A 13,072-nucleotide genomic window follows, 5' to 3' on the forward strand; every position below is an offset into this window, starting at 1 on the left:
TCCCCATGATTGCTGGTCTTTTCATTGCTTCATCCATAGAGCCTTCATCTGATGGGAGATAGCCACTGGGACATTGTTTACGGGTCACAATGGTGAAGGACCTGGACAGGATTTCTTCGGTGTTTAGATTTTTCACTGAGGTCAAAGCTGAAATGAGTTTAGTAGTGTCAATGAAATGTTAATGTTCCAATCTGTTATGTAATTATATTTATTTTGACTTACCTTTGACTTAAATGAAACGCTGGTGGTGAAATCTGTCAAGAAGGAATATTGAGATAATCAAAAACAAGAATTGGTATGATTTTAGTTCAACCTCTTATTGAGTTGAGCAACTGAGTGCTTTTAATTTGGCACACCAAAAAGACTAATGAAAAAAAAGAGGGAAAATGAAAGACAGTGTAACATCAAACATAAACAAACAAAAGGAAGGTCTAGTCCTACCCAAGAAGCTGATCCATTGTTTCAGCTAGGGGGGGGAAAAAAAAGCAAGAAATATTTGGAAGGACAGTACGGTATAATTTCCTATAGATCAATAATGTTGCAGCTATCTTGGGACAATTTGGCCATTCACTCACATCCACAACTTCATCCATCTGGACCAGCACAACATTAATTAATAGAAAACATTGAACATTTGTTGAAATTACCAAACCTGTCTGAATGTAATGTTCTCTAACAAGATAAACTTAAAAAAAAAAGCCAAAACTCAACCGTTGATCCAAAATAAATAATCTGCATAAATATTTGCAATAATATGCAATCAATGAGAATGTTGGAAAATTTCTGATGACTAAACAATAACCTCACCTGATGTTTCTCCTGGCATACCTGGCCTGCCAATGTTGCACAACAGGTGATCGATGTTCGGCATGGGCTGCATCTCCTCATCTGACGCTTTCTCTTGCTTATCAAGCTCGGCGCCAGAGAAAAACCAGTCACACTAGAAAAAAAACAGGACAACATCACTACAATGCAGTTCAACTTCATTTGACCTCTGATGTTCTTACATGTACGATTAGCGTCTCGACTATTTTGTAGCGGTCAGGCATGTGGGTGACCATATCTGTCATGTTGTCCTCTGATGTCCTGACCAGTGTGGGACCAAAGACAAGAGCCAGGTTTCTTGGCTCCATCTGAAAATAATATATGAAATAGTATCGATCATCAATGTTTCAAAAAAAATGTAAAGTAAAAATTTCTCTGATGTCATATTCAAATGACATCACATGAAATATGGCGCTACCTTATTCTTTTCAGAGTTATCTGCCACCCTTTTTAGGTGACACACCAAAAACTTGAGTGTGTGGTAATAGTGATCTGGTAGATCATGAATCTGGAAATAAAAAATATATATTCGTTAATAATAGCAATTTACACTGACAAACCTTTATATATTTGTTTGAACCAAATACCAGTTTTTTCATTGTCTTCAGTCGCTCCCTCGTGTTTTCAATCCGGTTGGCATCAATGAAGTAATTGTATTTGTCTGCAAAAAAAACAACAACATTCATGTATTTATTGGGAATATGTTGAAAGATGTTCAATTTGAGAATTACCCACCGTCAGTAAACAATGGCTCAGGCAGTTTTCGGAAGAATGCTTTCAATAGGCTGCTGATTACGTTCAAATCTTGCCATCTCTGTGGAAACAGAAGAGGGAGAAATTTTACTTAACAGCTGCCAACTTAAAAAAAAAATACAATAAACAAACATTGCAATGATCAAATTGATGAAAATGTGTGCCACACCTCCTCAGTAGTGTTAATATCAAAACCCTTATTGAGATGTTCTTGCAGGTTGGACACCATAGCATTGTTTCCTGGCACTCGGTAGATTCCGGTGTACTCTAAACCTGTTGCTTCGACCACACTACAACACATGGCCACGACCTGGGGAACAAACTGGAAAGACAGGAAAAATGATAAGAATGATTATTCAAGTATAATCATCCAAACAGAAGACTAGTCTTACTTTGTGGTCTACCGCAGGCTGACAGTTCTCAAGGCGCACGCCAAAAACCTTTGGCTTATCTGTCTTCTTCGACTTCTTCATGATATTGATCCCCCATGGTGTCTTGTCAACTGAGTCCAGAAGACACACAGGTTTTCATTTATCCATGGATTACATAAAAAAGCAAAGATATGATTGTACCTACCAGTTTTGGATGATTGATTCACTGATGTGTTGTCATTCTTAGCCAAGAGGAAGGGAGGCATCATACGGTGAGTTTTAAGGGAAGAGTCTGCTTTGTTACTTGTAAAACTGTAAATGACACAAAAAAATAATAAAAATGTGGTAGTCATTGTTAGAAAAAATTGTTAATTTTGTTTCAACATGAGTCAAATGTTTTTATCAACAATTATATGAGCCTTTATAACTGTGGTCTCAAACCTATGGCCCGGGTGCCATTTGTGGCCTGCAGGATATTTTGCAGGCCCCTACCTAATATCAATTTAATGTTAGTGCGGCTCTTTACAATGTCACCGCCACCATTTTGTGTGTTCTGACCTCTGTCTTTTGTAGTCATTCAGCTTCTTGTTGATAAGAGCCTGTCTTGAGAAACCAATCTCCTAAAATAAATATCAAAATGTCATCATCAAACAGGTCAGCTTTGAGTTAGATCATTAATATTTGCAATTATCTTACCTCATTGTCAATTTTGCTGTAGTCTCTAATAACCTTAATCCATGCCAACATGTCGTCCCTGTTTTCAGCTTGGAGCAGATATTCGCAGAAGTCCTGCGTCATCAGTCTCAAAGTATGCTTGCGCTTTGTTTGGCTATAAGCAATGTCGATGAGGCAGCCACGAATGTTGATCGGTGGATGATCATCTAGACCTGAACTAGGCCCTGACCCTTTAAGAATAGCCTCCCTTTTGTCTTTGTAGAGAAAAAGCGTATGGGAACGAAGCACGCAAAATAAGCGTTTCCAAGTCCGCATACTGCTACCAACTTTCTACAGGTAGAGACAAAAAAAAAATCTGCATTTAATCTTAAATACATGATGATAAATAAAATGGAAGGTCTGGTCCCTTACCTTCACCTTGTCTGTGAGAATCTGCTTGTAGTGTAGCCAGCCCTCCTTGCAGATGTCACTGAAGGTAATGGTTCCCAGTTCCGAGGTGGAGTGGCGTTTGGATTGTGCCTCCTCCTGTGCTTTCAAACTCTCAAGAGACTAACGCACAATACACTGGATCTCAAAAGACTTGCACAGAAAATGAAATGAAAACTACAGCAGCGAAAAAAACTCACCCCATCAATGAAAAAACTCTTAACTCTTTTGGGTAATTTCCTGTAAGACATACATAACAAAAAAATATATATGTTAAATTGTGTGTTTAATTCTCCTACATATCAATTTGACCCATTTTAGAGACAATACAAAATATTAGGTCATTTTGACTCATTGGTGTAGTAATAAAACATTTCAACTTTTTTAAAAATGTGTCCAGGCTTACGCGAAAACATGGCCCTCTTCTTTGAAGGTATTAAGACCCTCGTCACAAGACTTTGATCGCTCGGTAGAAATGGCCAGCAGATATGAAGAGCGGCGTCCTTTGATACTGCCTGATAATACAACACAAAAATAAAAGTAAAATAAGACACAACAGATACAACAATTAATGCAATGTATTATGGTAAAAAACTTGTACTGACATCCCAGTTTTTCCCGTTAAACATAGTCAAATTTCTATCCCTAACTTTAAGAAACATAAATAAATGAATCAATAAATGAAAAAAAATAATAATAAAAATAAATAAAAATAAATAAAAATTATAAAAATAAATGAGTAAAGGTAGCACTCACCTATGAAGGGAATAGAAGACAGGGAGTTGTATGCCTGCTGCATCAAGCTGCCATTTGTGCTGCGACTGCAACCAGGACCAACAGAGACAGGCGAAGAGCTTTCACTCAGTGACTCTGGTGACTGGGGACTTGAAGTATGAGCAAAAGTTCTGTGACACAATGTCTGTTTTGGAGAGATCTGGGAGATGATATCTCTATTGGATCTCATTGGAGTTGAGTCCTCTGATGTAGGTGGAGTGGTAGTCCATTGTGATTGGGACACCATTTCCGGCTCACTGATTCTGCTGCGAAGGTGCGGGCCACAGTTACCTGGCTTTTGTAAAGTCTGTTCATGTTGGATGAGATGGCGAGTTTCATGAGACATTGTTGTGCTACCATTTTTGTAAGCCACCAACTCATCTGCCCGTAGCCTTGTTAGTGGTTCATCTTCCTGCTGACCTGATTGCCTACCACAAGAGGGCACTGTAGAAGACACTATACTTTTGATTTGGTGCTCATTTCCTCCTGTGGTTTTCTGTTCTCTTTGTTGACTAAATTTTGAAGAACTATCTGAGCAGAGTGGAATCATTTCAGAGGCTTTTTCTAGTGTTTCAAAAAAACGCCCATAGTTATACTCATACTTTGCATATGCTGCCAGCAAATTCTCTGACATGCTTACCGGTCTTGAAACATCACTTAATTCCCCGAGCAAGTAAGAATCATGAAAAGCTGCAGAAGTTTGATGATGATGCAAAATGTTAGGCTCGAAAGAGACGTCAGCATATGGAGGTCCAGAGTAAAACGTATTACTATGGCAAGAGGACGAACGCTTCGCAACCTCAGCTTGGCAGCAGTACCAGTCCGACGTTTGGTGGCAAAGGGAATCAGGACGAGGGTAACCGAAGGCTGGCAAGCTGCTTTTACGGGTTGGTGTTACTGAGGCAATGGCAGCATTGTGGTTGGCAAAGTGAAAATCAAGTGCACTTATAGCTGAGGAGGAACGGCCACGATGCCTCACTGTCGTGACGGATTTATCGCTGACATCCTCAGGAATTCTTATCCAGTTGTTTGGTGAAGCAATATCACGGTGGTTGTCCATTGTTGAAGTCGTTGGGCTGGGTCTGCACTGAGAGTTGTCTAGGTCACTATTCAATTTGTGGCTTTGCTGTGAAATAATGGGATTGGTGGAAGAACAATAACGAAGGGGGGGCTCTGGGAGAATATTTTCCTTGATTGTAAATGTGTCATTGCTTCTCAAGCAGGACTCCTGGGAGTACGCCTAAGGACAGAGTGAAGGTAATGTTATCGGACGTTGATACAGGATGACACGTTAGCCATCTAAGAGCAGTGTGAAGGAAGGACAAAAATAAAAGGAATACTCACGCTGATCAACTGCAGGACATCTTTATCTTTTGGCATAACAGAAAGTTCCAAATTGTTTTCACTGCAGAAAGAGAATTGATATCATTCAGACATAATGAAAATAAAGCCACATTGTTTGTCCCACTTACCTGTTTTGAATGAGTCGAATCACCTGGGAGTAGGTTTTTCCAAGAATGTTCTCCCCGTTCACTTTGACTAGCCTGTCGCCTGAGATAGACATACGCACGCATGTTCAGGTTAAATATTTGGGGATCTGCCCGATTTTGAAAATGTTTCTGTGAGCACGCTCTTCTGAATTTTACAAATTAGATAGGTGCATGTTCAAGACATTGAAAAGAAAAAAAAAATTACACATCAGTAGGGTCAATATAGAAATCGATCCACTCCCTGTTTATATTGTAATTAAAACGACACATTAGTTAATTATTTATGAACCAAGTCAATTACCAGTGCATAGTCCAGCTCGATGAGCAGGACTATTTTCTTTAACGCTCTTCACAAAAATGGTGTCCATAGCCTCCAAATGAAACTGCTGACGACCTGTGACAAACACACATGAACATCCATTTATGATGCGTCAACAGTCAGCGAGCCTGAAGTAAAGAAAACAAATATTAATTGGATGAACAGTTTTTATTCAAATGTCGCTCACTAGACATTTCTATGATACAAAAAGCATGTTAAAAAAGTATATTCATGTTAAAAAAAAAAATGGCACTCACATTTTTTGATTGCATTTCCATTCTCTTCATCCTTTGGAAAGAACAGAGTCGGTTAGAGGAGGCTTAAATAATTTAATAAATATTGTAATTGAATTGGCTGATGAGATCAATCTTTTACCTTTTGGGCTTGATTGGAATTTTTCATCTATTTACCTTCGAGTTGTGGAGGTGGGACCCGGGTGGGTAAACGATGAAATGTCGCAGAGTGAAACCAAATCCATGCAAGTTCTTATGGAGGTTTATGGTCTGAAGGCCACGCGATGACATCATGGCCGCCATGTTACCAGATGATAGTGGTTGGCGACTATTCTCATTGGATGACACCATGTTGTCTTTCAGTCCTTTAGTCTATCAAGAGAAAATAAATAGCTTATTAGTTATTTTGTGAATGATCCTAATCGAACGTAAGTCAAAATGAATCGGCAAATGAAAGTTCCAGGAGCAATAGTAAGTCAGTTCAGTCAGTGATAGTATTTTAGACATACGTGTTCAAAAGGAGTAGGAAGAAGTGTAACTTTTTATGTTCTACAATTCTAGCCCGTAAAAGTAAAAACTAGTCAAAACTGTTCAAATATTTTGAAAACATCAATGGTAACAAAAATTGCTAGCAATATCTGTATTTTTTTTTAAAGTGACTTGTAATTTAAGTATTGACACATGAGGCAGATGTCCAATTTGTCTTTGGGGACCACATAAAATGATGTGGCGGACCGTATCTGGCCCCTGGGCCTTGAGTTTGACACCTATGTTTTAAAGGGATGCATAGCCACACAGACAGAGACAAAGTATCTTCTGGATTAAAAAAAATAGCCAGCCAAAAAAAAATCTAGATTGCCATTGGGCCAAAGGTCACAAATGTGTCTATAGTTAACTGTATAAACCTGAAAATAGCTTGATACAGAAATTTTATAAGCCAGAAAAACCATCATAACCAATAAAAACAAATCAGACAATTAATATCTAACATTATGCACTTGAAAAAAATTGCTAAGAGTTTTTAAAAGGTTTCAATAAACCCACCTTACCCAAGATAAACATCTATGTTGTATTATCCTCATGGATCCCGGTTTTCTTAGTGATGTGATGGAGGTTAGCTGTGGTGAAATAATTCTTAATACTGCCAACCAGATACAGCGAGGTTCTGCGTCGCTACAGTCCACCCCCACTGAACACTGGAAACACCATGTATGTCCTGAAGGAGCTGGTGCGGCACCTGAAATTCTATGCATAGCACCTCCATGCGGACTACAAGCGCATTCTGGGTTGAATAAAAAAAAATAAAAAAAAAATCCTGCTCTTCATTCACTATTGAATAGTTATTTTAAGCACACCCTCAGTTGTCCGTTGTTAGATTTTTGATCAAGTTCCGTGGTTAACTGAATTCATAGATCTGACTGAGACGACACAACAAAAGGATTGAAGCCGAGCAAAGGGGGAAAAAAAAAAAAAAAAGAACTGCTTCAACATCCAGAGCATCCTACTCCACTTAATCAAGTCTCTCTCTCTCTTGTCACATTCTTTCACATTCCTTGCATCCTTCGGCGATGTAGCCCAGCCTACTCATAGAAAACACGAGAAAAAGAGCGAGAGAGGTTATCTCTCTCTTTCTATCTCAACTTACTGACATCCCAGTTCTTTTTTTGGCTCTTTTGAGTTTGGTTGTTGAGTCACATGACTGACTTTTCATGTTGTGTATTTCTCCTTAGCACAGATTGCAAAACTTTCCCCATCTTATCTCATTTGCCGTTGATGCATTGACTATCTGGAATATTTTGTATATTTTTATCACTATGCAGACTCATAATCATAAGAGAATCAAGTCAAAGCAAAATTAACATTATGTGATGTGTGACTCACTTATGCCCCACATTCCTTTTGACCTAGAGGTTTTTTTATACTAGGCGCTGTGAATAGAAAAAAAAAAAGGATTGAAAATGAATGAACACGCAAAGCAGCAGTAGTTAACTATTATGTAACGATGTAGTTGTTTTATGCTTTATGTTACACTACTGCTTGTGTAATCTGCCATGCCCGTGGCAGCAATAGAAAGCAGGTCAGATAAAGGATTAACATTTTCAAAACAGCCTTTTGTCTACATCACTGTTGTCAAACTCAATGCTCGGGGCCAGATACGGCCCACCACATCATTTTATATGGCCCGCAAAGACAAATTGTGCATCAAATTCATGTGTTATTACTAAAATTACAAATTGTCTCCACCTTTAAAAATCATCTTTTTAAAATATTTGAACAGTTCTTAGTAGTCTGACGCTGGCTTGACCAATACGTTTATTTTAATACATACAATAAAATGAGCATATAAAAAAATGGATCAAGGGATATTTATTCCTGCAAATGTATGTGATCAACTTCAATTTCAGCCCAACTAGGGTCTCTATAATTATAATGCAAAAAGAGCCAATTGGGACATCAAGTGAAACTGGTGATGTACTGTTGACCTTTGAGAGCCCTCAGGAAGATGATGAAACATTTTTATCAGGTCACGATCAAACAAGCACACACTAATGAACGCACACACTAATACACGGCAAGCTTTCATAATTCTATTTTAAGCACGGATGTAGTTGAGTGAACTGGAGCGGAGAAAATAAATTCACATTTGTACAAGTACATGTGCATCCATAGCACTCTCAGCACAGATGAGCTTGGTCTTAAAGCAAATTGTGAGCCCATTTGGACAATGGTACAAAAAAGTTACATTCATGGATGCAGCATAATGTGATTGTTGCCATAATATGTCAGGATTTTTTTGATTGTCATAATTTTTACATTTATTTGACAACAAAATAGTCGAAGCACATCTAAAAGTGAAAATGGTTGCATTTGAAACTCACAAGTTTCAAAAATGCTTTACATTTGTACAGTATCATATAACATGAGAAAATACTAGCCTATTTACCCTACCAATGTTTTCTACATATTGGTTTGGTGTTCTAAAATAGATTTGATTGAAATCTTGCCTTAGAATTCTACACACAAAAAAACTGAAAAATGATTTAAAGTTGCAAGAAGCGATCAAATGTCATCAAACTGACAAGTCCACCATGCACAAACTTTTGAATGTAATGTGTGTTGTGAGTGTGTGTACAGTATACATATGTGTATAATTTGGCTCACCTGATCCATGGTGTTCAGAACTACTCAGTATGACTTTTCGTTGGAGCCATCTTGTGAAAGTCGAAGATGTGAATTTATCAGCGAGAGGTCTTCACACATGCATAAACAAACACACAAACACACACACATTCGGGTCAGACCACCGAAGACTGTACATATCAACTCACATGAGTTTCCTTCTCTTCCTTGCCTAACATGCTAACATGCTATTTTGGTCTCATCATTATTATTCTCTCATAAAATAAAACAACTATTCAATTATTTTGTCAAATATAGCATTTTTATTTCTATATACCTTCCATGCTTCCGTCTTTCCTTCTTCAGATTCTTGCTGGTTGAAATGTGGCCTCCTCACACGGCTATTCCTTTGCTTCAAGCTTTGTCCGTGCTGCCTCTCCTCATCTAAATCCCTCAAGCTTTTTTTTCCTCTCTCCCGTCCTGTACACAAGCATTAGTGAGAGAATGGGATGAGGGGAAGGATCAGGGGGATCGTGTGCATGTACCATGTGACATGATAGTAAAGTGGGATTCCCAGCTGTCACACTCTGAGAGATTTATATGTCAACAAAGTAAATATATATGTAAACAGCAGCATTAATATGACTGATTAAGATATTGAACTGTAACAAAAAATAGAATAAAGTTCACCACGCACACCGAGCTATTCTATCCTGAAGGAATGTGGAAAAGGACATCCTGTGCTGCTTCCCCTAGCTGTATAGTTGGAAACTCCCACCCACCAGAAATGGCACGCTGACCATATAGTAGGCCCATCATCTCTTCTATATGTAAATGCCACCAGAATAGTTTTTTTCAGGCTGGTTGATGACCTACATGATCAAAAATATAACATAGTGCACACATAATTTGTTGTTGCTTTTTAATGACTGAATATGCTGTTGTATTTGAAGCAGGAAATGTTTTGTTAAGCTTGCATGTTACCTTAAGATTTCGAGGTCAAGTTAGAGCAGCGTTGGTCGTGCAGGAAGAGGGATTGGAAGAGCAATACCGCCATCTAGCGTACAACAAATATATTGTACTAATTTTAACAACAGTGGATGAAAATGTCAACAAATCAATGTTTATTTTGTAAAGCAGATTGATGGACATGTAAAGCACAAAAAAAAAGAGAATTAAAAAAAAAAAAGAAAAAGTCAACAAACCTTTGCTTAAATAATATTGTATAATATTTCAGTACACTTGTTTACAATCTAACGCTTCCTGCTTGTCTCAAAGATGCATCATTCAGGAGCATGACTTCAACGCGTCATCCGATGATAAAAAAACAATGTGTGTTTTTTCTGCCATTTTGTAAAGATTTGAAATAATTCAAGGATGGGAATAAATGTATGAAGCACTCCTATACAAACGGACAAAACAAGATTACATTTTAGAATCTTGGTTACAAAAATGTTTCCTCAGCTTTAAGCTATGTTCAAATTGTTTATTTTATCATATCCTGCAACTTAAATTATTCATGCACACATGTATACACAGACGCGCGCGAGCACACACACGCAGTAGCTTCAACCTCCACGTTGACTCAGTCTGACCTTAACAGATTTTACTTTTCCTGCCAGAAATAGTTCTTACCACATCACAGATGTTTTTTAGGAGTTTCATGAGATTGTTTAGACACTTTTATCATGTTTGATGCACAACATCTTCAGTCTTTAGCATCCCCCACTCCATCAGCATTAATGGCAAACATGGCTTCCGCCTCAGGTAGGCAAGGTGAATCGTAGATTTTGCATATTCTTGTTTCTCCTCTGCCTTTTCTCAGATACAATCTGTAAGGGAAACAAATAATGTAACAGGGTGTATACAGGGCCTTTTTTTTTTTTTAATCAATTCAGTTACCGTGTAGTGGATGCATGCGCCAGAATGTTGCCCCCAATTGGCTTCTTTGGATCAGCAGAGAACATGGCAGCGCCATCTACCTGTGCAACCACTTGGTTGGTAATTACTACTGCAACACCAAACTGTTGTGGGGACAAGTAAAAAAAAAAAAAAAAAAGATTCATAAATGCATACAATTTACAGATCATAAATATGGCACCATAACCACAGGCTATCAGCACCAACTCACATACCTCGTCAGCCAGCCTGAGGAGCATACGAAGAAAGCGTCCCAAGTGTCCTTGTCTGGCTGACAGCTCACCTCGGCCTGAGTAGTCCGTTCTATACAGAGCCGTGGCACTGTCGACTATTAGTAGCGCATATCTGTCAAGACCAGATAAATGCAAAGTTCAGGACATTTTCATTTTAGTCTATGAATTCTCAAACCGACCTGGACTCAGCCATCATGGCAGAGGCTTGATACAGTAATTGCGTCTGATGATCCGTGTTGAAAGCTCGAGCGTAAGCCACGTTGTCCAGAACATCACTGCCCACCAGCCCATACCTAGTTGACCCAAAACAGTTACTGGACAAATCCTTCATTTTTAATGATAACATCTCCCCACACACCTTTCAGCTACAGCCAGGAGTCTCTCTGGTCTGAAGGTTCCCTCTGTGTCAATGTACATGGCTTTACCTTCTCCACCCCCTTGATCCATAGGCAACTGTGGGATGGAGAAAAAAAATGACCATAGATGTTCAGCACAGAAAATTGTGTCATTTGACATTCAAACAAATAAGATGGTACCTGACATGTGACAGCGAGTGTATGGCACAGTTGGGTCTTCCCTGTTCGAAACTCCCCAAACATCTCTGTAATGGAACCAGTCTCGATACCACCTTTAAGAGAAAGAAAAAAGTGTTTGCTTTTTACTTCTTTTTCAAGTGTCCAAATATTTACACACCATGTAGGAGCTTGTCCAATTCCTTCGACCCTGTAGAGATTTGGATGATTTCTGCTCTTCTCTGGTGGAACTCGGTGGCTGTGGTGAAGCCCATAGGTACCAGCTTTGCTGATTCAGTCTGCAGAGCAAATCAGTTGAGTTAGCAGGATGACTCAGAATGTGATTAATAGCTGCATAAAATCAATCCGAATTGGAACAAAAAGTGCCATTTTATAAAAACTGTAACATAAATCTATGATTGTTTACTAGTCTAATTGAAATCATTGTAAAGGGTGGGGCATCAAATTTTGTGTTTCATTTTTCGTTGTTCATTACAGAACCCCAAAGCTTGTTGTGACTGAAAAGAAATTCCACTTACTCTGATTTTATCAGCTTTGGCTTCGCTTATTCCTTTAATGTTAAGCAGCTCCTTCTTTGGAGCATAGGCCACAGCCTCAATGGTGTGGAAACCTGCTTCCTCCAGTTTCTTGATGTCACTGGCACCTATTCCAAATCGCTGCAGAGAAATTTGAACGACACAAAAAGTAGGGATGAAATCAGACTTTACAAAACAGATTGCCATAAGATGCACAAACCTAAAAATTCCAAGGGGGAGAAAGAAATGTGTGTGCATGCAAGGTGGAAAACTGCCACATGAATACTAACCAAGTAGAAATATGTCAAGAGGAAAGTGCATTGGCATAAACATACATATTATTATTTGTTATATCAATGGAAAATCAATAAAAAAAACGAATTATAAAAAAGATTACATACCTCTAGTCTGCTTAGAGGCTGTGGCCCACAGTTTTCTTCTTCTTCAAATTCATTTTCAACTGCACCCTCACATCTCATCGCCATATCTAGATTGAAAAACGAGAACTTAATGAATCACGGAAAACAGCGGTTTTACTGCAACTCAAAATCGAGATTCGACAAAAGATGGATGCAACACGTACATTAAGAAACGTAAACAGGCCACTTCACAAGACAAACAAATTGATTTACCTTAACGCAAGGTTTCAGATTGTGGTGCACAATTGAAGGCAGAATTTGTTAAGGCCAAAGTTGTATAAAATCCCGGTTAAATTCGATTTTGTCTTTAGTATATAAATCGAGTTCCCGCTCGAACGTGTACTGATGACGTCAATTTTTAGCATTTGGATTTTGATTGGACGAAGACATCACGTTTATCGAGCACGAACTCTCGCACTACTTTAAATTTTACGTCACTTTGCGACATATAGTGCTGGAATGCGGA

The 13,072-nt window shown here is 38.5% G+C and overlaps 2 protein-coding genes across 3 annotated transcripts; both read right to left on the reverse strand.

The window, feature by feature from the left end:
* On the reverse strand, positions 1-9,850 carry arhgap23b (Rho GTPase activating protein 23b). 2 transcript variants are annotated; one of them, XM_085937530.1, is made up of 25 exons: positions 9,769-9,850; positions 9,324-9,466; positions 9,029-9,117; positions 6,044-6,238; positions 5,891-5,921; positions 5,616-5,708; positions 5,297-5,375; positions 5,169-5,229; positions 3,807-5,064; positions 3,457-3,565; positions 3,251-3,290; positions 3,036-3,173; positions 2,646-2,954; positions 2,508-2,569; positions 2,155-2,261; positions 1,971-2,080; positions 1,748-1,900; positions 1,561-1,639; positions 1,413-1,486; positions 1,244-1,333; positions 1,008-1,133; positions 808-940; positions 442-466; positions 223-254; positions 1-147 (listed from the first exon to the last, which is right to left on the reverse strand). In XM_085937530.1, exons 3-24 carry the CDS (start codon positions 9,035-9,037, stop codon positions 230-232), a joined length of 3,306 nt encoding a protein of 1,101 aa, XP_085793656.1. In that variant the 5' UTR covers positions 9,038-9,117; positions 9,324-9,466; positions 9,769-9,850; the 3' UTR covers positions 1-147; positions 223-229. The 2 variants fall into 2 exon arrangements, with proteins under 2 accessions (XP_085793656.1, XP_085793657.1); XM_085937531.1 differs by lacking the exon at positions 442-466.
* A 264-nt stretch (positions 9,851-10,114) lies between these two features.
* On the reverse strand, positions 10,115-12,998 carry rad51 (RAD51 recombinase). Its single transcript, XM_085937835.1, has 10 exons — positions 12,820-12,998; positions 12,589-12,674; positions 12,191-12,328; positions 11,833-11,950; positions 11,676-11,767; positions 11,498-11,592; positions 11,319-11,432; positions 11,122-11,251; positions 10,889-11,010; positions 10,115-10,818 (listed from the first exon to the last, which is right to left on the reverse strand). Exons 2-10 carry the CDS (start codon positions 12,670-12,672, stop codon positions 10,695-10,697), a joined length of 1,017 nt encoding a protein of 338 aa, XP_085793961.1. The 5' UTR covers positions 12,673-12,674; positions 12,820-12,998; the 3' UTR covers positions 10,115-10,694.
* Between the last annotated feature and the right edge of the window lie 74 nt (positions 12,999-13,072).

The sequence above is a fragment of the Syngnathus leptorhynchus genome, chromosome 18 (genome assembly GCF_054491065.1).
Source record: "Syngnathus leptorhynchus isolate UIUO chromosome 18, UIUO_Slep, whole genome shotgun sequence".
Taxonomy (NCBI): domain Eukaryota; kingdom Metazoa; phylum Chordata; class Actinopteri; order Syngnathiformes; family Syngnathidae; genus Syngnathus; species Syngnathus leptorhynchus.